The following is a 26,478-nucleotide window of genomic DNA, read 5'->3' as shown; positions in this document are numbered from 1 at the left end:
ACAATCATGAATAGAATTGACACCTGTTTTAATGAAGTTACATTGTGTGACCTACAATCTCCTGTCTGAGTGGCAAAATCCCAACGGTTAGTATTCACGTGGCAGTGATGCATTGTTTTTACTGCTGGAATTGATTGCAAATTTCATGTTTAATAAACATTGTTCTTAATTAACCTCCTAAATTGCCAGCATGTGAGCTCATCTCCATGTGTATGTAAATGAAGTTATAGGATGTTCTGATCACACATGGCACCGAGCTGCTGCTAATGAACTGTCTCTTAAAGACTGTCTTGTTTGTTTTTCTTATAAAAATTGATGCAACCCTCTGTTAGTAGATCTGTTGCTGCCCATCATAAAGCTCAGTGTCTCACTGTGCTACTATGTTACCAGAACTCTTGGTTGCCTTTGCTGTCCCTCAAGTGACATTTCTGTGTTTGACATCAGCACACTCCACACTATTGATTTCTGTCTCTGCTTCTCGTTATACATTAAATCCTCAGCAGGCTGCAACCTGCTGTGGAACATACTGTACTGAAGCTTTCCTCAAGCCAGCTTTCATTCTGTGTTTGACAAGGATAAATATGGGCTGCAGAACAGTATGTCACAAAGCAAATACAGCCCAGAATGGCAGCCACGTACGTACATCTGTTTGCATTTTATGTCATACATGTTGATTTTACTCAATGATATCATAACCATTATTATAAATTTGTTTTCTTAAATTATTTGTACTTATATAGCGTCAACTAATTCCGCAGCGCTTTACAATATTATAAAAGGGGGAAATTTATAATAAATGAGACAATTACACAGTGACACAGGAGCAATAGTTAGACGAGCGCCCTGCTCAAACGAGCATGCAGTCTAGAGGAGGTGGGGTACAAATACACAAAAGGGCAGCAAGGGTGACAGCCACCAAACAAAGTGGAAAAGTAGCAGAGCTGAAGGTGAGAGTGGAGAGCCAGAGACCGATAAGTATAGATAAGTTACTCTGGGAGTCCATAAGCATTTCTGAACAGATGTGTTTTGAGGGACTTCTTAAATAATAGAAGACTAGGGGAGTGTCTGATGGGGGTAGGCAGGCTGTTCCAAAAGAAGGGAGCTGCGCGCGAGTTGGCAGTAAGGGTGCGAGCAGTGGACAGGAGAAGGTCACCGGCAGAGTGGAGAGACCAAAAAGGGGCATATCTATGAATAAGGGCAGAAATGTAAGACGGGTTAGAGTTGGTTAGTTTTATAGGTAAGGTTTAGTATTTTGAATTGACACCTATAGGATACAGGAAGCCAGTGTAAGGATCAACAGAGGAGCGAGGTATGGAAGGAGCAACGGGTGAGAAAGATCAGCCTGGCGGCACCATACATTACTGATTGTAGTGGGGCAGTTCAGCTTTTGGGAAGACCAACTAGGAGAGAGTTACAGTAGTACATGCAAGAGATTACCAGAGCATGAACAAACTCCTTGGTAGCATCTTGCGTGAGAAATGGGCGGATGCGGGCGATATTTTTAAGGTGGAATCAACAGGTTTTAGCTACATACTGAATATGTGGCGCAAAGGTGAGGCCAGGATCAAAGATAACGCCAAGACAAAGAGCTTGCATGGATGGACTCGTGCAAGTACCATCGACTTGCAGGGAAAGTAAAGGAGGATCAGCATTATGAGGGGGAAATATACGAAGCTCAGCTTTAGAGATTGAGTTTCATAAAGCGGGAGGACATCCAATCAGAGATTGAAGAAAGGCAAGCAGTGACACATTGCAGGACTGCGGGGGAAAGATCAGAGGGGGAGGAGAGATATAGCTGGGTGTCGTCGGCATACCGATGGTAGCGGAATCCAAAGGAGTTAATGAGTTTGCTAAGAGAGGCAATATAAAGAGAGAACAGAAGGGGACCAAGAACAGATCCTTGGGGGACTCCAACCGAGACAGGGCTAGAGGAGGAGGTGTCTTTGGAAAAGGATACACTGAATGAACATTGGGAGAGAGAGGAGAACCATGAGAGGACAGGGATTGAAGAGTTTGGAGAAGGAGGGCATGATCAACAGTGTCAAAGGCACCAGAGATGTCAAGAAGAATTAGTATGGAGTAGTGGCCTTTGGATTTAGCTGGGGTTAGGTAATTTGTAACTTTAATAAGCACAGTCTCAGTGGAGTGGAGGGAGTGAAAGCCAGATTGAAGAGGACCGAGGAGGGAGTTGGAATTTAGAAAGGGAGTCATAAGAGTAAAGACAAGTCTTTTCAAGACGTTTTGATGAAAAAGGAAGCCAGGATATGGGACGATAGTTGGAAGGGGAAGACTGGTCTAGGGATCGCTTTTTTAGGGTGGGTACAACAATAGTATGCTTAAGGGGAGCAGGGACAACATCAAATGAAAGAGAGCAGTTTGGAATGAATAGTTCAGGATAGAGTTTATGCATATTTCTATTGAATGTTGAAACAATTACACTCAAAACATTAAATATGGATTATAGAGGGTTTTTTTCTGCCTTTTTTGTTGCAAAATTGCATTTTCTAGATATGAGGAAGTACCGGTTATCTCTCTGTCAATTTGTCCCACTTTATTTCAAATAGAGCTCTGTATAACTCAAAACACACTGCCCTAGGGTTTTATGGAATGAGTTCAACACGTGTTTGGTAACTTCAATCTAAAAAGAAATTGAATTAATTTGTAGATTACGGGAAAAGCTGCTAAGAACTCCAAAGCTTTTGCATTCCATATACCAAAACCAGTCTAGTTGGTTTTGTTGTTGTGAAAGAGTAGACTGGATTCTGCTGCACATTTGGTGGGCGTGGATATAGATATATGGATCTATATATTCTACCTTATGCAGACTACTTGAAAACAACACTCCTTTCCGCAGTGCAAGTGGTTACACCAATATACCAAAATACTGATTGGTATCTACAAAAAGTTAATACTCCCAGTAATGTCTTTTAAACTACAAAATTTCTCAGAACAGCCATACCCCTAAAATTAAAGTTTTCTCTGTTTGAAATCTTACGAGGTATGCCACACTGATATATGCAAATCATTGCAGTTATAGCTAATAAAATGCAGGGTCAGGGGACCTTATTGCATACACCTATTCATAGTTCAAAAAAATGTCTTCCTAGAAATGTTAATTATCAGAATACATCTAATTAGATTTTTTTATTTACCGTATTTTCTGGCGTATAAGACGACCCCCAACTTTTCCAGTTAAAATATAGAGTTTGGGATATACTCGCCGTATAAGACTACCCCTCTTCCAACGCACACCAAATACAAATTTAAAAAAAACACCTGTGTCCTCCTTACTCACCCCCCTCTCCCTGTGTTCTCCTTCCTCCCTTCCTCCCTGTGTTCTCCTTACTCCCCTCCTCCCTGTGTTCTCCTTACTCCCCTCCTCCCTGTGTTCTCCTTACTCCCCCCCGTGTTCTCCTTACTCCCCTCCACCCTGTGTTCTCCTTACTCCCCTCCACCCTGTGTTCTCCTTACTCCCCCCCTATGTTCTCCTTACTCCCCCCCTATGTTCTCCTTACTCCCCCCCTATGTTCTCCTTACTCCCCCCCTATGTTCTCCTTACTCCCCCCCTATATTCTCCTTACTCCCCCCCTATATTCTCCTTACTCCCCCCCTATGTTCTCCTTACTCCCCCTCCCTGTGTTCTCCTTACTCCCCCCCGTGTTCTCTTTACTCCTCCCTGTATTCTCTTTACTCCCCCCCTTTGTTCTCTTTACTCCCCCGTGTATTCTCCTTATCGCTCCCCCCGTGTATTCTCCTTATCGCTCCCCCCGTGTATTCTCCTTATCGCTCCCCCCGTGTATTCTCCTTATCGCTCCCCCCGTGTATTCTCCTTAATGCCTCCCCTGTGTATTCTCCTTAATGCCTCCCCTGTGTATTCTCCTTAATGCCCCCCCGTGTATTCTCCTTAATGCCCCCCGTGTATTCTCCTTATCGCCCCCTCTCTGTATTCTCCTTATCGCCCCCTCTCTGTATTCTCCTTATCGCCCCCTCTCTGTATTCTCCTTATCGCCCCCTCTCTGTATTCTCCTTATCGGCCCCTCTCTGTATTCTCCTTATCGGCCCCTCTCTGTATTCTCCTTATCGGCCCCTCTCTGTATTCTCCTTATCGGCCCCTCTCTGTATTCTCCTTATCGGCCCCTCTCTGTATTCTCCTTATCGGCCCCTCTCTGTATTCTCCTTATCGGCCCCTCTCTGTATTCTCCTTATCGGCCCCTCTCTGTATTCTCCTTATCGGCCCCTCTCTGTATTCTCCTTATCGGCCCCTCTCTGTATTCTCCTTATCGGCCCCTCTCTGTATTCTCCTTATCGGCCCCTCTCTGTATTCTCCTTATCGCCCCCTCTCTGTATTCTCCTTATCGCCCCCTCTCTGTATTCTCCTTATCGCCCCCTCTCTGTATTCTCCTTATCGCCCCCTCTCTGTATTCTCCTTATCGCCCCCTCTCTGTATTCTCCTTATCGCCCCCTCTCTGTATTCTCCTTATCGCCCCCTCTCTGTATTCTCCTTATCGCCCCCTCTCTGTATTCTCCTAATTCCCCCCTCTGTATTCTCCTAATTCCCCCCTCTGTATTCTCCTAATTCCCCCCTCTGTATTCTCCTAATTCCCCCCTCTGTATTCTCCTAATTCCCCCCTCTGTATTCTCCTAATTCCCCCCTCTGTATTCTCCTAATTCCCCCCTCTGTATTCTCCTAATTCCCCCCTCTGTATTCTCCTAATTCCCCCCTCTGTATTCTCCTAATTCCCCCCTCTGTATTCTCCTAATTCCCCCCTCTTTGTATTCTCCTAATTCCCCCCTCTTTGTATTCTCCTTATTCCACCCGTTTGTTCTCCTCACCTCCCCTGTAGCGTGGCGGAGCTCCTCTTTCAGTCCGCGGTACAGGAGCTTTTGTTTCCTGTACCCGGCCGACTGACAGGAAGTGCACACGAACATTCTATTGCCCAGCTGTAGTAGCAGATCGGCTGTTTTAGACGAAATTTAGCAATTTGTTTTACAGCGGAGTGTTCAGTGAATAAAACACGCTGCTATACTGTATACTGTGAAGAGTCTTTAAAGCGACTGTCACAACTCCCAGCCCCATCCCCCCCACACCCAAATTAACATTTTATGAACTTAAATCTTTATGAATTGCTCATATTGACTGCACAGTAATTTTACTGAAAGTGCTAAACATTGCAACATCTTACTTTTATGCCAGTCTGCTGCTGCTGACTATTTCTCTGATCTGCCTGTTAGGCTGACATGATCAGAAGTGGTGTTCTGCGCCAATCACAATGCTTTCACATAAAGAAAGCATTGGCTTGGCTGAGGTTGTCAAGTAGGCAGATCAGGGGGCTGACCCAGCAAGAGCCAAACACAGCCCTGGCTAATCAGCATCTCCTCATAAAAATGCATTAAATCAATGCATCTGTATGAGGAAAGTTCAGTGTCTTCATGCAGAGGGTGGAGACACAGGAAGCACCTCTAGAAGCCATCTGAAGAGTGGCCGGTGGAGGTATCCCTTGGCTTTAATGTAAACACTGCATTTTCTTTGAAAAGACTGTGTTTACTGCTAAAAGCCAGATGGGAATGATTATACGCACCAGAACAAACGCAATAAGCTAAAAGCCAGAAGGGAATGGTTATACTCACCAGAACAAATGCAATAAGCTGTAGTTGTTCTGGTGTCTATAGTACCCCTTTAAGTAAAACTTGCCTTACCTGCACCGACCAGCCACCTCCCCACAAGCGACAGTTGCCTTCGGGGGCATTTGTAAACTATGCAAAAACCCCAGCAGGTGACAAAAAGTGCTATGTTAAAACCAATAAGGAGTATGTGTGGTAGTGATCATTTAAAGTTTTTTTTTGTTTTGTTTTTTTAATTTGTAATTATGGCTATTTGGATAAAACCAGTATTGGCTATTGCTTTTTCTCATTGAATGCTACTAAACTAGCTAGTTGTTTTCCTAATTGTAAAAATAATATAAATGTGGGTTATCAATTTTAAGGATTACAGTACAAGGTGTATAATTACAGAGACAATGGCACTGCGTGCGTGCTCATTGTGAATGAAACCTGGGCATATTCTTAAAATCTTTTGACCATGTAAAAATATGCAAAACCTTTCATTACTGTAGCAACGTACCTCTTGCACTCTGTTTCTTGGAAAATTACTTCTGCCATGCCTCTTTAGTAATGCATGAGCTAACCAGATGTCTGTGCTATTCCTATGAAACCAGACAACTGTTGGAATTACTTCTTGCAAAACATCGATAATACTAGCTTCTCTGTGATCATTTTCTTCACAATGAGCATCAACAAGCTCTGATCTGTTGTCTGTTCCTGTTAAGTTAGATTTCTCTGAGGGCATGGTTAAAGTCTCTTAGTACTTAAATCCACTTTAAGGCTGGATTCTTGACTGTTCTAACTTATCAGGGGTTGACACATTATTTATTTTTTGTCATAAAGCCATAAATTATTTTCAAAATTTTACATTACTTTACAACATTTTAATTTACAATTATCTCAATTCCTTTTTATTGTAAGATTGAATAGGGCCTTGCTTACCTTTTTCCTGTAATTCAAACCTGTCTTGATGCAACCACTTATGTCCTATTACCAATTTTGCAGTGCTGCATGGAATGTGCAAGGTAAGTAGGGGGTAGTAAGGTCATAAGGTCATTTTTTATGGCTGCTATATGTCCTAACCATGATAGGAATTTGCCTTTTCATGATATTAATGTATTTATAATTGTGGTGATCTGAAGTTGAATGGGAATGAGTTTTGTAAATGATCCACTGCCCAAGCTTCTATGTTATAACAGAGTTTCTGGGTTTTGGAGATATTCAATTTATAGTAAGAGTGTAGGCTACATACTTGAATTTGTTTGCATAGGTTATGCAGAGATATGAGTGGTTGGCTCAAGGTAAGGTAAGTAGGACATTGTTTGTAAACAAATTTAGTTTGAATACCCTATTTCTGACTTCCCCACCATGTATGGTGGTATACACTCTAATTGATTCTGCTAATGGTTCTACTGTTGGCACGTAAAGTAGAGGGGATAGCGGGCACCCTGCATGGTTCCATTTGTGATCTCGAAAGGTTCAGAAACAAAAGCATGTGTAAAGTATTCCACAGCAAGGGTTCATTCATTAAATCTCCATGGGCTGCAAAGCCTGCTATCATAATTATCTTTAAAAGTTATTTAGATTGGAGCTTTTTCAGGCCACAAGATCCGACCAATTGTTACACTCTATTGCTTGATCTTCGTGGGAACATGGCAGAACGCAATCTATTTGGGAATATGAGTTATGAACTTGTGAGAAGAAACTATAGTCTAAAAGTAATTTTACCATACCTTTGTATTGTACCTTGAGAGGTTGATGTCTCCGTGAAGTGTCCATTGTTTGGTCAATGAGGTTTAAAATTGCCACAGATAACCAGTGTTCATGGTTGTATGGGGGTCAGTTTAGTAAACATTTGATATAAAAAGTTTGTTTGGAGTTTGGGGCGTATAGATTCACCAGTGTGTGTGTTTCATTAATTTAAGTGAACAAATTAAAAAGATGTACCTGTCATTTGGGTCCAGTGTTTGTCTATTAAGACTGCAACATGTCTGCTGATGAAGTGTGGTAGAATGGAACTGGTGAGGATAATCATTGGAACAGAGGAAAGGACGGTCATTCAGACCATGTTATCAAGTTCACTAAAGAGTATATTTTAACTAGTGAGCTCATTCCGCCTTCATTGTGTGAATATATTTTGATATTAAGTTGTTTGTAGAGATATCTCTAGTGTAACATGTAGTTGGTTTTTAGGGCAGTCCATGTTTTAAGTTGTTTGAGGATGTTACGAATAGGCAACACAGAAAGTTGAGACTATTGCTAACATCTGTATTTGAAAGATTTTGGTAACACTTGTTATGATTCCAAAGGTTTCTAATGGGGCTTAGGTCTGAAGATTGGGCTGGCCATGACAGTCTTGTTCTGGTAGTCCTCCATCCACACCTTTATTGACCTGGTTGTGTGGTATCTCCACCAGTCTTCAGAATTTGGAAACGTTGTCAGAGCAGAAGTTAACACGTTTTCTTCCGAGATAACCTTGTTACTTGGCTTGATTCATGCGTCCTTCACAGGTGAATCTGCCAATTCCAGCCCTGCTAAAGCGCATCACTGATCCTCCACCAAATTTCACTATGGCTTGTAGTCCTGTCCAATCCTTAGTCTTTTGCAAACCTCAATCTGGCTCGTGTTTGCATCTTAAAGGGAAACCTCTCCCTCGAACATCAAAAAAATTCAGAAATCTTAATAAAATGCATGTGCTATGCTTTGGCAATGTAGCAGGATACTGGATGACGTATGGCACATAGATGCATCAGCAGAAAGGGAGTAGGTTAGACCAGAGTGACAGAAAACAGAGCAACCGGATTTAGATATGCAGAATTTATTTCAAGTGTTAACAGTTTTGTTTTCGTGCTGTTTTGTGTTACTCTAACGTGTTTCAATAGGTTTCTCAATTCTACTGTATTTTATAGGAAATCAAAAGCAATGCAGATGTCTTGCCATAAAATACAGATTTCTTTTTGGGCAATGAAAAATTCATCATTATACATACACTTTCCAGATAATGCAAGTCATTGAAAGAAGTCCCTGTTAACATTACAGAACAAGCTGGATTCAAAAGGAAGATCAAAAGTTTGAGGCATGTCTGATCCTAATTAAGAAATAATGCTTTGCAGACATCACAAATAGTGTTAGTTTTTTTTTCTCTCTCCAAATTGTACAATTGTGACATGAAGGTAGCGCATGCCCTTTTTATTTTAAAATTAAATCGGAACACAAACGATTTTAAGCTGAGAAATCAAGGGCATAGTTTCATTATTTGGACAAATAGGAAAATTACAGAATTTTCTCTTTCCACAAAGGTTTTGGTATACATGAATTTGACTATAGAGTATTTTGGGAAAGTATGTTTTTAATACTTACTACTGTAAGTAAAAACTAGCTAAATGAAAAAAATAGTAGAGTGCTCCTCCAGGAGCCTGCTAAGGCATTGGGGGTGTCCCCTCTAGATGATAGTAGGTGAATGCTCGGCAGTGGGGTTGCTTTGTACTCCATCTCCAATGCTTAAGCAGTGTGGCTATTCAGGATTTCATTGAATGTCTGATAATGTTACATGTGTTGGGTCTAGCTATTTTTTTTCTTTTTTTTTCTTCCCATTGACACCTGGTTTGCATGGATAGTTTGGGATATGGCTTTATTGTGCAGCCTATGAATAGGGACACAGGAGGCCCTAGAGCAAGGGATTCTCAAAAGGTAGATCCCCAGATATTGTAGAACTACAACTCGCATGATGCTTTGTATGCCTTTAGAATGACAAAGCGTCACGGAAGCCTTAGTTATAAAACATCTCTGTATCTACCTTTTGGGCACCATTGCTCTAGGCTAGGGCCCTCCTGTCCCTGTTCTCAGGCTTCACTCTAGAAGCCATATCTCGACTCTCAATGCAAACCAGGTTTACAAGGCCTTTGGTAAAACTTTAATAAGAGGCTGTGGTTGATGTGCTCACTGTGACAGCTAGACTGTATGAAGAATATGAGGCAAAGCCTTCTGCTTTCCCTTAACTGGCCTAATTATAGAGCCGCCTTTGGGTAAAGAACATTGAATTTTGCTTTATTCTTAAGCACCATGTATTTCTTTAGGGTAGCAGTACACTTGCTAACATGAATCACATAGCCAATACTACTTTCAGACTCTATCATCTAAAGTCACTTGGACTTCTCTATGAGAAGCAAAAGTTTGTTCAATTGCACAGATACCGGTGCATAAGCAATTTCGCACAAGGGGTAGGGGGAGGCGTTGTCTTATTTGTATACATTAGGTTAGAAAGAGTTTCTTGTTTATATATTTTTTTTTATTTTGAGACCTTCTACTATAGTAGGCACCCAGACCACCTAATCTCATTGAAGTAGCATGGGTGCAATGTCTCTGTTTCCTTCAAGAAATTGCAATGTTTACATTGCAGGATTAAGACTGCCACTAGAGTTAATTTGCCGTGAAACAACGCAGGACATCCTCATACTTTGCTTAAAGGACAACTCTAGGCACCCAGACCACTTCAGCTTAATGAAGTGGTCTGGGTGCCAGGTCCAGCTAGGGTTAACCCAATTTTTTATAAACATAGCAGTTTCATAGAAACTGCTATGTTTATAAATTGCAAAAGGGTAATAAGCGCTCTCTTCTCAAGGGTGAGCAGCAGTTCACCAACAAGGTGTTCCCTCTACCTTGTAATAAATGGACAGATAAAATAGAAAGGTGAACAGCGCTAAAGATCAGAAATTGCACATACGTTTAGTAGAAATACTGGCCAGCGGAGTAACTTAAAAAAAAAAAGGAGAAACAAAGATACAAATAATGGTACAGTATGTATGAACGATATAATTCCACAAGAACAAATGGGTTATATTCACACTCACACTTTGAGGAGCTATATCAGCTCGGTGTTAAGAGCTTGGACGGAATAATCCCCGTCTATGGATTTCTTGAGGTTCCAGATCGTTGGTAAGTTTATAGGTGTAAGTATTCGTTATATGAAAAACAAGAGTAAAATACGCCACATGGTCTAGTACGTAAATATAAAATATTGTAGTAAGAGTAGATGATCCTACTTACATATACTAGAGCAACGACCTGCTCTAGTTTGGAGAATTTCAGGTGGAATAATCCCCACCTCGGGATATAGTGGACCCAGGTATAGCAGCAAAGCAGTATTAAATAGGAAGGAGGACAAAAAAAATGACTGGATAGTTTAAAAATTATATATACTTTAATACAATAAGTAAAAAGTGAATAATACACTATAAAACCAGTCCTGTATAAAAGTCCAAAATTCTTCCTCACTTGACGCGTTTCGCCGAAGCTTTCTCAAAAGTGAATCAAAAGTGAAGAAAACGAGTATGTTTTCCTGGCACTAGAGTGGTCCTTTAAGGACGGTCAGTATCTTGCAAATCCCCATAGGAAAGCATTGATTCAATGCTTTCCTATGTGTAAGGCCTAAAGCGGACACATCATTTTCAGAGGGATCATTAGTGTTAGGGATACAGTTTTGTATTCTTAATACTATAGTGTTCCTTTAAAGCGCCTCTGTCATTTTCTGACAGGAATTGTGTTGTGTTGTGTGACAACAATGATGGGTGTGCAGTTACCATAGGGTGCAACAGAGGGTAGATGTACTTCTCTAATGCTGTCCCCAGCGGGCAACGCCATCTTATTTCTTCAGCTCCTAGTGTATCATCACAAGAAGCCCATATCAGTGCTTTAATCTTCTTGTTCTTGAAAAAGAAGAACATAAGAGTGAGGAAGAGAAGAACAGATTGTAGCAAGATACGTTTAGGGTGACAGAATTCTGTATGTTACAGATTTAGAAAACCTGATCTGCTTATTAAATTAGCAAACCAATCAAGTAGTGCTTGATACATTAGTATATTTTCTGATAAAGAGGAACTCCACTGGTGGAATAAAAATCAAAACCAACAATCACTATTTAGTAGATATACCCTAAGTGAAAACTTTCACGCATTTAATTATACATTGTTTTTACTGTGGGTATATTTGAGGAAAGGAATTTAGGAGACATTATTTCAGATGACTTAAAGGTAGGCAGACTATGTAATAGAGCAGCAGGAAATGCTAGCAGAATGCTTGGTTGTATAGGGAGAGGTATTAGCAGTAGCAAAAGAGGGAAGTGCTAATGCCATTGTACAATACATTGGTGAGACCAACGCAGGATAACACTTACCAGGAAAGGTTAAATGATCTTAACATGCATAGCTTGGAGGAAAGACGAGACAATGGGGATATGAAAGAAACATTCAAATGCATAAAGGGAATCAATACAGTAAAGGAGGAGACTACCATTACAAGAGGACATAGTCTTAAACTAGAGGGCAAAGGTTTAAAAATGTATTTCAGGAAGCATTACTTTACAGAGAGGGTAGTGGATGCATGGAACAGCCTTCCATCTGAATTGGCACAAGGCTATCCTAGACTTACAATAAGGTCAGGGACTAATGAAAGTATTTAAAATAAATTGGGCAGACTAGATAGGCCAAATGGATCTTATCTGCTGTCACATTCTATGTTTCTATATCTAGCAATTGCTGGAGATTTCTAGTTTGAAGCATTTGCAAGCCCTCCCCAGTCCAGACTTGCCAATGCAGCTCTGTGAGAAGTCTTTGCAAGGCAGGTGTTCTGGACAATTGCCTGAATTTAGCTCAACTGAGCTAACCAGACCAGGAAGTAACCGGGCCAGTTATTGACTGCCAGGGGGATTTAGCAAGGTTAATTTATAAATGTGCCAACTTCCATTGAAATCTGCACTTTCTATAAAGTGGAGAAAAGAGGACATACCCTTTATACATAAAGTACTTCGGCAAGCTAATGGGCTTAAGATGTTAGGAGTGTTCCTTTAACACTGCGGTATTTATGAAGCCCAATTGTGGGGCACAGTTGTAATAGTGGAGCAGCCACTATGGAAACCAAAGGAATGATTCTGTTAATTTCTCGATTATTGGTATTTTACACCACAATTATTTTTTATTTTATTTATTTATTTTTTTACAAAACTTAAAATAAAGAACATATCTCACAGTACCTCACTGAAATTGTATAATTAAGCCTTTTTTATGTAATGGAAACCTCTTTATATTTGAGCAACGTGACCATGTGTTCGAAAACTCTCTGGATATTTTATACACGCAGACATTCAGCATGAGCTAATTCTCTAATTTAATAGAAGCTATGTGCTGCCCAAGTTGGGAAAGATGTTCTCTAATGGCAAGTAAGTGTGACTTGGTACATAGTGTCCCTGGAACTCGAGGGTACATTCATAGAAGAAGAAAAAATGTGTTAGTTTTTTTTATTGTGTTGTCATGGAAATGGCTACACTTATTTTGGCATTTAAAAGACTTCTTGTGTGCGAGGATCAAGCAACTTGATGTGTTAAGCTCACAGGAGAAATTCCTTTTAACCTTTTCTTTTACTTTAGCTGACAATATGATTCATTTGTGTTTGTATTTATTTACTTATTTGAGCGTAACTTTTTATTGAGCATCAGTGCTCTGGAAAGCTCTGGATTTCTGGAGAAACAGGATTTTTTTTTGTGTTGGTTTGGTGTGGAAGGTAGGGTTTAAATTCACGTTATTCTAAAATGCCATTTTGTCTTGTTGATTTCAGAGTACCGGCGGGTCAACTGGTACCTTGACTCACCCTTCAGCAGGAACTCCAGTGACTGGTCACAAGAGGATGATTATACCGAATCAGCCTCCACTCACTGCAACCAAAAAGTCAGCAGCCAAACCTCAACCACAGTCCACTTCACAGCCTGCTCCAGCAGGATCCCCAGGATCCCAAAGGCCACAACCTGTGCCTGCATCTTACACTACAGCTTCTACTCCCAGTCGTCCCACCTTCAATGTGCAGGTTAAATCTGCTCAGCCCAGTCCCCATTTTGTGCCACCTGGGCCTCAACCCAGCCAGCCTTACAATATTGCTCCAAATCCATATGCCTCTCCGCAGACCCGCTACCAAGGACCTGGGCAATATACATCTCAGCCTAGTGGGCTTGAGTATAACCCAAATCAGTCTGCTCGCTGCTACTATGTTGAACCTAGAAATGTGTATCCTCAAGGGAATCAGCCCAAATATCAAGACCCTTACTACCCATCTGCACAAGGCTACGGAGGGAGGAATGGCTCTGAGGCTCCCTATGCACAGCAAGGAGGATGGAAACCTGAACCTGCTTACACTCCTGCACCTGCTATGGGGCAACAACCTCCCGCATCATACCCACCACCTAACACTAAGAAGACCTACATCACTGATCCACCTTATGTTCCACCACCTCCACAGCAGCCAAAGGTAAGCTGATACCGTGCATCCACATCTATTCTGTGAGATGTGATACTTTTCATCAGGGCATTTTAGATGAGATTATGAATCTTCTTGGTATATTTTGTAGTGATGACCATTAATATATTAAAATTAATCTTATTCTATCCCTTATCTTTGAAGGGGGTGTGTGTTCTGAAAGGGACTAGATGCTTGTACTCGTGCTCTACATAGCAAGTGTGCCACATTGTTTCCAGTGTTTTTTATGGCTGGCACATCACCACTCATTTTCTTGCACGGTGTCAAATTGCTAGTAGATTTTTGTTGGATGAACTGTACCCTCCTTTTCATTTATACAGAGTCTAGCAGACCACTGTCTACATAATCTCTTGCACTGCCCTAGGAAGCACTTCTAGTAGCCATCTGACGAGTGGCCAGTGGACACACCCCTTGGCTGTATTGTAAACACTGCATTTTCTCTGAATCCTGAAAGGAATGATTCCACTCAACAGAACAAATACAATACTATATTTGTTCTGGTGAATATAGTGTCCCTTTATTTTGCAACCATAAAATATCTAATAGGCCTTTATTCCATTTAGCAGTATCTTGCTGATTAGGGGTGCTACATTGGCATAGTCCATTTGAAACTAATTTAGTGTTAAAAGGTAAATAAGATGCCTAGTGATGTTGTACTCATTTAGTGCCAAGAAATAGAACAAGAAAGTTCCTATAATTACTGCATGATATATGGATATTTTCAATCCGCTCTGACCAATGCACAAAATCTCCCGTGGAACTACACAAGATATTACATTAGTGTGCCTTAATCTAGATAGGCAGACTTTATACATTCAGGATTATTTACTAAAGTGAGACTTCAAAGTGAATTTCAAATTTAAAGGGACACTATAGGCACCAGAACAACTTTAGCTTAATGAAGCAGAAGAGTTAAAAAGCTTTTATTATGCAGACCTAGCCACACCTAGCTGCATGTGACTCGCACTGTCTTCCTAAACACTTCCTGTAAAGAGAGATCTAATATTTAAGCTTCCTTTATTGTTCATTCTGTTTAATTTATAATGCCTTATATATATATATATATATATATATATATATATATATATATATATATATATATACCTGCTCTGTTAATAGTTTCTAGACCCTGCAGGAGCCTCTTGCCTGTGATTAAAGTTACATTTGCAGAGCAGGAGATTAAAATAGCCATTAAAATGGGCACTATAATAATCCAAACCACTTCATCTCATTGAAGTGGCCTGTGTGCAGTGACCCTGTCCCACTTAGTCTTAGTCTTGCAATTTAAGAGATTGCAGTTTTTGAGAAACTATAATAATTACCCTACAGGATTAAGAACTAAAAATGCCTCTGGTGGCTGTCAATCTAAAAGCTACTAGAGATACTTCTTGGTTACTAATGGACTTTTGGTCCTCTTACTGAAACTGCAGGAGGACATCCAGTGTCTGTAAAATCCCATAAGAAAGCACTGAAGCAATCCTTTCATATGGGGAGAGCCTAATGTGCTTGCTGGTTTTTGTTTTTTTAACTCTAGCGTTAGGGGGAGAGGAATAGGGGGTACCAAATTTGTATTCCTCAGACTATAGAATCCCATTAACATCTCATTGAAGAAAAAAAAAAAAAAAAATTATATACCGTGTGTGTGTGTGTGTGTGTGTGTGTGTGTGTATATATATATATATATATATATATATATATATATATATATATATAAATAAATATAAATTTGTTCTTATTTTTTTTTTTTTTATGCAAGCTGTGCAGGGAGGAGTGGTTAGGGCTGCATGGACATAAACAAAAGTGATTTAACTCCGAAATGGCAGATAATTGAGCAGTGAAACTGCAGGGGCATGATCTATATCAGGGTTGCCAAAAAGGTAGATGGAAGTTATATTTTCAAAACATCTGAAGATCTCCCTTTTGGGCATTCCTGACCCACTAAAACTGCTCCATCATACTAAGGTTGTTTTGATGTCTATAGTATCTTTTTAAGGTAAAAATAGCCAAACTAGAAAAAGTCGTGTATGCTTTCATTTTCTTTTTCTTTCGTGTTTTTTTTTTTTTAGTCAATCTTAGTTTTGCTGTGCAAAAGTGAACAAAACAGCAGGAGCAAGCTGCACATTAGCCAACATAGTGATACATTAGCATGGCATATAAAGAATTTGCACACATTTTATGTAAATAATATTAAACAGGCAAGATGTCTAACTAGTAAACATAGAAAGTGTCAGACAGAAGCAGGCTAATCTTAAAATATATTGAATGTGAGGTGCAGAGATAAGTAAAACTAGCTGAACAGGAAAATGATGGTTGAGTGCCCCTGAGCTATCCATGCCAACCTGCTTCACATAAAACTTGATGGACATGGTGAGTAATAGCAGTGGATGCCAACTGTGACAATAAGATTTTTAAATATTCGATTATATTACAATGGCTATGGATTGTTAATGAAAAGGAACATGGTACGGTGACATATATACAGTGACATAAACATGGAGGGTAGTATCTTAGTAGTATTATTAATACTAATAATACCCATGTTTGACATTATTATTATGATATTATTTATATAGCGCCAACAAATGCCACAGAGCTTTACAGTGGGTGTACGAACAAACATGTAGTTGTAAACAGACAAGTTGGACACAGAGGAACAGAGAGGTTGAGGGCCCTGCTCGATGAGCTTACATACTAGAGGGAGTGGGGTAAAGTTACACAAAAGGGAAGGATAGTATTAGACTAATGACAGTTGCAGGAAAGGAATCAGTCGGGAGATATTAACAGTTTAACTGAGTGGAGACTGGGTGAGCATATAACGGAGGAGGGAAGTGAGTTCCACAGGAGTGGTGCAGCCCTTGAGAAGTCTTGAAGGCGAGCATCAGAGATGGGAGTACAGACAGAAGATAAACGTAAGTCTTCAGCAGAGCGTAAGGGCCAAGACGGGACATGCTTCTGTATTAGGGAGGATAGATAGGTGGGAGCTGCATTATGTAGAGATTTGAAAGAAAGAACCAGAATTTTAAATTGAGCCCTAAATCTTACATGAAGCCATTGTAGGGACTGACAGAAGGGTATGGGGTGGGCGGTGCGGGCAGACAGGAAGATGATCCTCGGTGCTGCATTCATTATGGAATGTAACTGTGCAAGTTGGGAGCACGTAAGACCACTGAGAAGCAGATTACAGTAGTTAAAGCGAGAAAGGACAGCACCTTAGTCACATCTGGCGTTAAGTAGGGTTGGATGCGTGCAATGTTTTTGATATGGAAGCGGCAGGATTTGGCGATAGACTGGATATGAGGGGTGATGGAGAGGTCGGAGTCAACGAGAACACCTAGGCAGCGAGTCTGCGTGGTGGAGCTTATGGTAGCACCGTTGACTTGGAGGGAGGAAGACACAGGAGTAGCAACACTTGAGGGAGGAAAGACCAGAATTTCAGTTTTGGTTGAGTTTAAGGAAGTGGGCAGCCATCCAGTTAGAAATAGCATAGAGGCAATCAGAGACACTAGTCAAGAGGGACGGGGAGAGATCAGGAGAGGACATATAGATTTGCGTGTCATCCGCATAGAAATGATATTGGAAGCCAAAGGAGCTAACGCGTTTACCAAGGGAGGCAGTATAGATGGAGAACAATCGGGGACAAAGGACTGAACCTTGGGGGACACCAACAGAGAGGAGTTGGGGAGAACAGCAGAGCCGGAGAAAGAAACATTGAAAGAGAGCTGGGAGAGGTAGGAGGAGCACAAGGAAAGAGCAATATCTTGTAGACATCAGAATTTGATCATGAGACTAAGTCCCGGTAGTCCATGGCAGTCCACTAAGCTCGTCCCAGGCCTCCGCAAGGACTCATGTGGTTTGACTACTTGGGCCTTAAATTTGAAATTCATATTTAATTCTCACTTTAGTCAATAGCCCAGTTTGTGTTTTATAAGGCATTTGTAAGGCTGTTCTTTGGATGCTAACTGACCTATTGAACCAACAACAGATGTTAATCTGTGAATACAAAATATGTAGTGAGGAATGAAGGCAAGCATATTTTAGAGTGAGTTATTGTCAGTTATTGTCAGACTCAAGGGACATGGGAGGAAATACCACTTTACACAAGGGGTGGGAAAAAATCAAGAGCATCCAATAGACCATGGTCAGTCTGCAGTTTAAAAGACAGCTAAGGTTTAAACTGGAAATACAGAATGTCTTAATGTTCTGTCTCCTACATACAGTGACTTTCCATTTCGGTGTTGAAGAAAAATCTTAGTATAAATGTATTGTATGAACAAGGAAAATATTCTTGTGAAATTGCTATGGAAACTTTAAATCCCATCAAACAGATCACCCTTTGCCTTGGGGCCAAACGGCGTACGGCACACCATTTCCTGGAGTATATATCTTTAATAATTTATTTAGTGTTCCTTTTCCAGTATTATGGTCCACATATTGATCAGTCCCCATGATTTAATTTCCCTCTTAGCATGCTGCAAGTGCTTGTTCTCTTCTTTTAGAACAGAGTTCTACAACTCTGGCCCTCCAGATGTTGCTGAACTATCACTCACATGTTTCTCTAGCTACCTATATTTTATTCAAAGAATCATGGGAGTTGTAGTTTAACATCGGGAGGGCCAGAGCTTCTTAGCCTGATTCAGAGTTTGGGGGAAGAGGTTGTGTAGAACACATAACACGCAGAATTGGTTTTCTATTAAAAGATTTCTGCTTCGATCCTCGAGGAACATCTAATTTTGGTAGAGCGTTTTAAATTCACTTAGCTGCCTCTTTCAGATAAAACCACATGAATGATTAAAAACACTTAACCTACTGAAAATATGTATATAGTCAAATACAGTAAGGATGTACCATTAAAGGGATACTGTAGTCGCTATAACCACTTTGTCTCTTTGAATTGGTTATAGTGCCTGGAGTGTCCTGGCACTGTCCCTCCATTCAGTGTCGCACCATGTTTGTGCAGTATGCCACAAAATAAGAGTCCCTGGCCACCCACAGTCCGGCCCCTTCTGTATGTGTAGCTAAGGCAGAGATTACACATTTCTTTGTTGTCATACCCATTTATACCGTCAGTTGGAGCTCTGACAGGTTAAAAGCAGTCAGCTGACACTTTCAGCCAATCACAGCTGCCCTTTGTTGCTCAGGGTAATACTTCCTTATTAGCCAAAGCAGCACAGAGGGGATGGACTGCCGGGGTCTCTTGCTTAGCATTAAAACATTACAACATTAAAAACTGTTTAATGCTGAAAGAAATTATGGCACCAGGGGACTCCATACACTATAACCAGTTTAATGAGAAGCAGATACAGTGCCTACAGTGTCCCTTTAAACGGGTAGATATTCTTACTGCATGCTCTGGGATAAAGCCGTTCACTGTACATAATTTACATCTCCCACTAGAGCAGGGGTTCTCAACCTAGTCCTCAAGGATCCCCTGAACTGTTCAGGTTTTAGGGATTAATTACCCTGCTGTGTCTAATGTGCTTTGGGTGGGGCAAACACTTTTTTTTTTTTAAAGATTCTTTATTTTTCATTTTTCAATTTTCATGAACAAAAGTTAATGAACGTTTTTTACAGAAAAAAGAGGTTGGTTAGTCAGGGGGTTACAATAGGATACAAAATATTTTCAGTAGCATATATTTCTGGCATTGTGTTTTGGTATCTCTTATAACATTTTCTTTTGAGGACCTTGAATCAGGGGGGTTACGTGTGTGACCTTACGGGTCGTGTTATCTTTGGTCAGCTGGTGTTACAGGGTTCCTGGGGTGGTTACGATGCGTCCAGCAAGGTACCAGTTCCGGGATGTGCCGGTTAATAGAGATAGTTGAGGTCGTAGGGTCATTAGGCCAGATGCTTTCGGTGGTGGTCGTCCTATTGTTGGGAAGAGGGGGACGTCTGTCTGAAGGGGTGCGGCCTTCGAGTCGATCAATGATCGTGGTTGTGTCAGTAGGGCCAGGTAGTTAGGTTGGGTGTTACAGGGAGGGGAGTGTTGGGTAGGGGGGGTTGTTAAGGGGGTAGGGAGAGGAACTGCGGAGAGGTGGATAGGGAGCTGCTGCCCGTCTGGGTATACCCCTCGAGCCCAGGGCGGGTGGGGTTGCGTTAGGGGTGGGTTGGAGCGGTGCGCTTTTCCATTTTCGTGGTTAGCGTTGGTGGTGTTGGTCGTGTGGTCTGGTAGATCACCATGGGAGGGCATTATATCCGTCGAGCCATGGGTCCCAAACTTTGTGGAATGATTTAGGGGTGTCATGTATCTGTGCTGTTAGTCTGTCCATGTCTATGCTATCTGTGATTTTCGTGTGTATTTGAGGGTGAGTGGGTATACGTGGTGTGGACCAGTTTTCGGCGATAGCTCGGCGTGTGGCTAGGGCTATCCTCGCTATGAGCTTATTTTCACTGCGGGTGAAGCTGTCCAGGGGTTTAGAGAGCAAAAGGGCCCACGGGTCAAGGGGTACTGGTTTGTTAAGTAGTCTGGATAGGAGGGTCGTTATGGTTATCCATAAGGGTGCAATTTTAGGGCATGTCCACCAGCAGTGGAGGAATGTGCCTGTTTCCCCGCACATTTTCCAGCAGAGGTTGGTGGGGCTTTGTTTCATGGCCTTTAGGCGGTAGGGGGTGAGGTACCATCTGAAGAGCATTTTGTATGCCTGCTCTTGATGGGTGACGCAGATTGAAATAGATTTAATAGATGCCCAGATGTCAGCCCAGTCCGTGGGGTCCACGGGGGGTCCGAGATCTTTTTCCCACGCCGTGATGTATGGGAGGGCTATCTGAGTGTGGTGTGTGGTTAGGTTCATGTAGATAGATGATATTTGGCTCTTCCTGGATGGTGACTGAAGGGTGTCTCTCTCAAACCCGGTTAGGGACGAGGTGGTTGCTATGCGAACCGTGTCGGTCGCTGCGAAGCTTCGGAGTTGGAGGTAGCGGAAGTAATCAAATGTGGTCAAGGTTTCAGAGTTGGGGAGTTCAGTGTATTGCAGGAGCTTGCCGTTAGGATAGAGGTGTCCCAACCTAACTATGTTGCGATCTTCAAAATGGGCGTAGTGTTGTGGTGTGAGGCCAGGTTGGAACATTTTGTTGCGGAGGATTGGGGTGAGGGGCGAGAGGCCTGTGGACAAGTCAAATTTATCGCTGAGTCGGTCCCAGAGGTCTAGGGAGTGGGTGATTGCCGGGGAGGTGGGGGGTGGCAGTGGCCTGTATTGCCTTTGGAGCCACATGTATTGGGAGGGGTGGTCTCGGCCAAAGATGAGATGTTCCAGGTCTACCCATCGTTTGTGTGCGGGGGGAAGATGCCAATGCTGGATTTGTGTTAGGTGGGCCGCATGTAGGTAGTGTGTGAGGTTGGGGAGGCCTAGACCTCCGGAGAGTTTGGGTACATATAATGTGGCTCTGCGGATACAGGGTTTTTTCCCGTTCCAAATGAATCGGTCTATGGCAGTTTGTAGTCTTTTGAGGTCAGTTTTATTGCAGGGGATGGGTAGTGCTTGGAAGGCATAGAGGAATTTGGGTAGGAGGTTCCTTTTAACGGAAGCTATTCTTCCTAGCCAAGATATGTTCATCGGTTTCCAGCGTTCCAGGTTTTGGAATGCTTTCTGGAAGAGTGGGGGATAGTTGGTTTTGTATAGGGCGGTGGTGTCGCTAGTGATTTGGACTCCCAGGTAAGTGATCGCCGTCGGGCAAATACGGAAGGGGAGGTCTTGTTTTAGGGAGCGGATAACGGGTTCTGTGAGGTTGAGCGGCATGAGGTCCGATTTAGTGGCATTGAGTTGGTATCCCGATATCTTTGAGTATTCTTGTAGGGTTGTTAGGAGGGTGGTCAGGGTCGGGATGGGGTCGGTCAGGGTAAGGAGGATGTCTTCTGCGTATGCTGCGATGGTGAACGTGTCGTCCCTGATTTTGAGCCCTTTGATGTGTGGGTTGTTACGTATGGTCTCTAGCAATGGTTCGAGGGATATAGCGAATAGTAGGGGGGACAGGGGGGGGGGCAAACACTTTAGGGTGCAGTTGTCCTGTCCCCTTAGTAGAAAAACACCCCCAAAGCATAATGTTTCCACCTCCATGTTTGACGGTGGGGATGGTGTTCTTGGGGGGCAGCATTTCCTCCTCCTCCAATTGAATTGATGCCAAAGAGCTTGATTTTGGTCTCATCTAACCACAGCTCACCCAGTTCTCCTCTGAATCATTCCGATGTTTATTGGCAAACTTCAGACAGGCCTGTACATGTGCTTTCTTGAGCAGGTGGACCTTGCGGGCACTGCACGATTTCAGTCCTTCACTGCGTAGTGTGTTACCAATTGTTGTCTTGGTAACTATGATCCCAGTTGCCTTGAGATCATTAACAAGATCATACCATGTAGTTTTGGGCTGATTCCTCACCTTTCTCATGATCATTGAAACTCCACGAGGTGAGATTTTTCATGGAGCACCAGACCGAGGGATTTTGACAGTTATTTTGTGTTTCTTCCATTTGCGAATAATCGCACAAACTGTTGTAACCTTTTCGCCAGGTCTTGTAGCCCATTCCAGCCTTGTGTAGGTCTACAATCTTGTCCCTGACATCCTTAGACAGCTCTTTGGTCTTAGCCATTGTGGAGAGTTTGGGATCTGATTGCTTCTGTGGACAGGTGTCTTTTATACAGGTAAGAAGCTGAGATTAGGAGCACTCCCTTTAAAGGACCACTCCACACCCCAAAAGCAATTCAGGAGTATCCTCATTTAACCCCAGTTTTTAAAAGTGCTGATTTCTTTGAGAAATCAGCACTTTTATAAATTAACCAGGGAACTCCCCCCAGCTGTCATTCAAATAAGCTGTCCTATCTATAACACATCACTTTGTCTACTATAAATACTAAGTAGCACAATGCATAAATTAATACATTTTGAGGAACATATATCACAATGCTAATGCATACTCCTACAACCACTGCTATATAACACAGCACTGTTATAATGTATAGCATGCTATATAACAGAGCTATAGCACAATGTACAGTTAGTGCTATATAACAGAGCTATGTCAAAATGTACAGTGAGTGCTAGATAACACAGCGCTATGTCACAATGTGCAGTGAGTGCTAGATAACACAGCGCTATGTCACAATGTGCAGTGAGTGCTAGATAACACAGCGCTATGTCACAATGTGCAGTGAGTGCTAGATAACACAGCGCTATGTCACAATGTGCAGTGAGTGCTAGATAACACAGCGCTATGTCACAATGTGCAGTGAGTGCTAGATAACACAGCGCTATGTCACAATGTGCAGTGAGTGCTAGATGACACAGCGCTATGTCACAATGTGCAGTGAGTGCTAGATGACACAGCGCTATGTCACAATGTGCAGTGAGTGCTAGATAACACAGCGCTATGTCACAATGTGCAGTGAGTGCTAGATAACACAGCGTTATGTCACAATGTGCAGTGAGTGCTAGATAGGAGTACTCAATCATATTCTATCCATAAATATAAAACCTATAAACTGTATATCCGAAGATAAAAAATGCAAAAGATAACTTTTCATGACGTATCCTAGGAATATAAACCCCCTCAAGTCACGGAAGTTGTGTAAAATACATATCCAATAAAAACTGTCAAAATAGTATATTCCATAATATTAATATGAAATGAAGACTAAAACGGGGCTATTAAAGTATATTGTCAAAACACTAAGCGTTAGAGATATAGGTAAGGATGCTGGAGAAAAAAAGGGACGGGTTGTCTAAACAACAATGTAAAGGCACTAAAAATATCAAAATTTAAAAACAAAACCATATGTAAGCCCAGTTAACAAACCGCCATATCATATTAAATAATACTTGAATTCAAAATACCTAAAAGATGTAGGTTGTCTAAACAGCGTCTTAGAACCTTTAAAAATAAACCATTATAAGGAATATAAAATATGTAGGCAAAGTCATTAGACAATCATATCAAGGAAATAGTACTAATTAATGAGCCAGAACATCAGAAAATTCCAAAGGGGTTGATTGACTAAACCAAAAAAAAAAAGAAACTATGGAAATTATGTAAATCAAAATCTATATTTAGACCAGAAGGTGCTAATGTTTCCAAAAAAAATAATTCATCTCCTCCCTTTCAATCGCCCTAATAAAATCCCCTCCTCTCCAATTGTTAAAAACTCTCCGAATTAAAGGGGTCTGAAAGCGCTCTACCCCTCTTCGAATGTTAATAATATGATCCATTATCCTTTTATGTATCGGGTGCTCTGTCCATCCCACATATTGTAATTCACAGGGACACTTTAATAAGTAAATTGAGATTTTACTTTGGGAAGTCATATGTTCTCTAGTATAATACTCATTTGTGTCCTTTCTGCTTTGAATTTTTGACAAACTCCTTTGTACTCCTGGGGCATATTCCTGAATCCTTAAAGCGGCACGGTCATGCCGAACTTGCCTTTCTTTAATCAATTCCTCTTCTCTTCCTCTCTCAGGATCTGTTCTTCATTTCTTCCTGTCTGTTCTAGTTTCCTATTGTCCCCGTCCCCCACCCCTGAGCGGCGGGTGGTGGCCCTAAATGGGGGGGAGGGGTGGGGGTATTGTCCTCCATCCCTGAGTGACGGGTGGGGCCCCTAAATGAAAATGTCACCCCTCCCCACCCAAAACAAAAATTAATAAACCCCTATCAATCCCCCTCACCCTAAAAATTGTGAGGGGGAATAAAAGAACTAAGTACCTGTAATCTTGACTTAGTATTAGTGAGTTATCTACTAAGCGACAAGATGCAGCCACCGCACGAATAGGATCGGAGTTTCTTTCATATGAATAAAATTCCGATACGAACAAGACCTAGATTCCGATAAGACCTAAATTGCGTCCTAACACGAATGGAGAAACTGTGTTCTCATTCTGTTAGGACGAAATTCGTTAGTTTCGCCGGCGTTCTGTCTAAATGACAGGATGTTAGGGAAAAATGAAAGGAGGCTTCGCGGGAACATGGAGGAAAGGTCAGACTTGTAGGAAAATTGCTCTGACTACCGGAAAGGAAGCACACTTTGCTCCTGTGCTGGTCAAAGGTGGTCAGGCGTAGGAAACCTCTATAAGACAAATAGTCCCTACTTTTTTAGTCCCTAGTTTTAAAGAAAACTAGAGCAGACATGAAGAAATGAAGAACAGGTCCTGAGAGGAAGAGAAAAATAATCTATTAAAGAAAGGTAAATTGTTTTAATTTGTGTTTTATTATATAAAAAAAAAAAAAACCTCATTAAAACTTTCCTGTTAACCTATCCTATTTTTTTCTTGTTAAATAATTCTATTTAGGTGATATTTTCCACCTCACTTAATGCTTTCTTTAGTATATCCTCAGGATGTTGTTTTTCCTTAAAATTGTCCTGTAGGTAATGAACCTGTTGTTGGAAAACATCCTCCTCCTTGCAATTCCATTTCAGCCTTAATAATCGGTATTTTGATATGTTGGTAAGCCAGATTTAAAAAAAAAAAAAAATCTTTGTTTTTAAAACCACATTATCAACCTAAAATTTGAATCCAAAAAAATCAATTGGCAGAGTATCCCTATTACTTGTTAAATGTATGCCCCATATGTTATCTAGAAATCCTAAAAACTCCCTAAAACTACCCTCCAAACCTTCCCGACATATCCATATAACAGCGGTAGGCATGAACATGCGCACTCCAGCCATGTTTTCCCAGTGTGCCATCAAAATATTGGCATAGGTGGGTGCATGCGTACTGCCCATTACTATTCCACTCCGTTGTTAAAAAAAAAAAAAAAAAGTTGAACCAAAAATAATTATTGTTCAGGGTCCATTTAATACAATCAATTAAAATTAAAATAAATTTGTGTGGAAGGTAATGTATGATCATATTCCAAGAATTATCCAACGGCAACATACTCCTTGTCATGTTGAACAGCGGTGTATATTGTAGGGATCGACTGATATTGATTTTTTTTAGAGCCGATACCGATAATCTGTGAACTTTGAGGCCAATAACTTACCGATATTCTGTACATTTACCATTTAAAAAAAAAAAAAAAACACTATTTCTACACAAATCTACTGTTAACTGAACATGTTTATTTTATTTATTTTGCAAATCATTTTTTTATTTTTTTTTATTAAGGTAAATGCACAAAATATACATCAGAATTTTTTATGTTTTCAAGAATATATGTGTGTGTAGTGGATACAGTGAGAGTATTTGATTAGTGGATGTAGTGTGTGGATGTTTGTGTAGTGGATGCAGAGTGTGCGTTTGTGTAGTGTTTGTGCCGTGAGTGTTTGGGTAGTGTGTGTTTCTGTTGGTATGTTAAGTGTGTAAAATATGGTGGAGGGGGAAGAGGGCATTCTTTTTTTAATTTTTTGTTATTTTTTTAAATATTTTTAGTTATTTTTTTTAAATAGTTTTAGTCCCCCATCCCTGCTTCTTACCTGGCCTGGGAGGGGGGTTATAGCATTCCCTGGTGGTCCGGTGGCATGGACTGTGCAGAGGAGGCCCAGCACACTCTTCTTACCTTGTCAGCAGCTCCCCAGTCTAACACTCGTGGCCTGTGTTCCGTGCCGAGCGTTGCCATGGTAACCCATGACAATGCTCTGACGGCCGCGGAAC

At 41.3% G+C, this 26,478-nt stretch overlaps 1 protein-coding gene across 7 annotated transcripts in view; it reads left to right on the top strand.

Annotated features, from left to right (window-relative positions):
* Positions 1-26,478, top strand: part of LPP (LIM domain containing preferred translocation partner in lipoma) — a 317,702-nt gene that overhangs the window by 180,373 nt on the left and 110,851 nt on the right. For all 7 annotated transcript variants that reach the window (XM_063442809.1, XM_063442806.1, XM_063442805.1 and 4 more), the window contains one exon: positions 13,210-13,893. In XM_063442809.1, the coding sequence (XP_063298879.1) occupies positions 13,210-13,893 (684 nt within the window). The remainder of the gene's footprint in view (positions 1-13,209; positions 13,894-26,478) is intronic.

The sequence above is a fragment of the Pelobates fuscus genome, chromosome 2 (assembly GCF_036172605.1).
Source record: "Pelobates fuscus isolate aPelFus1 chromosome 2, aPelFus1.pri, whole genome shotgun sequence".
Lineage (NCBI taxonomy): Eukaryota > Metazoa > Chordata > Amphibia > Anura > Pelobatidae > Pelobates > Pelobates fuscus.
This window is presented reverse-complemented; position numbering and strand designations above follow the sequence as displayed.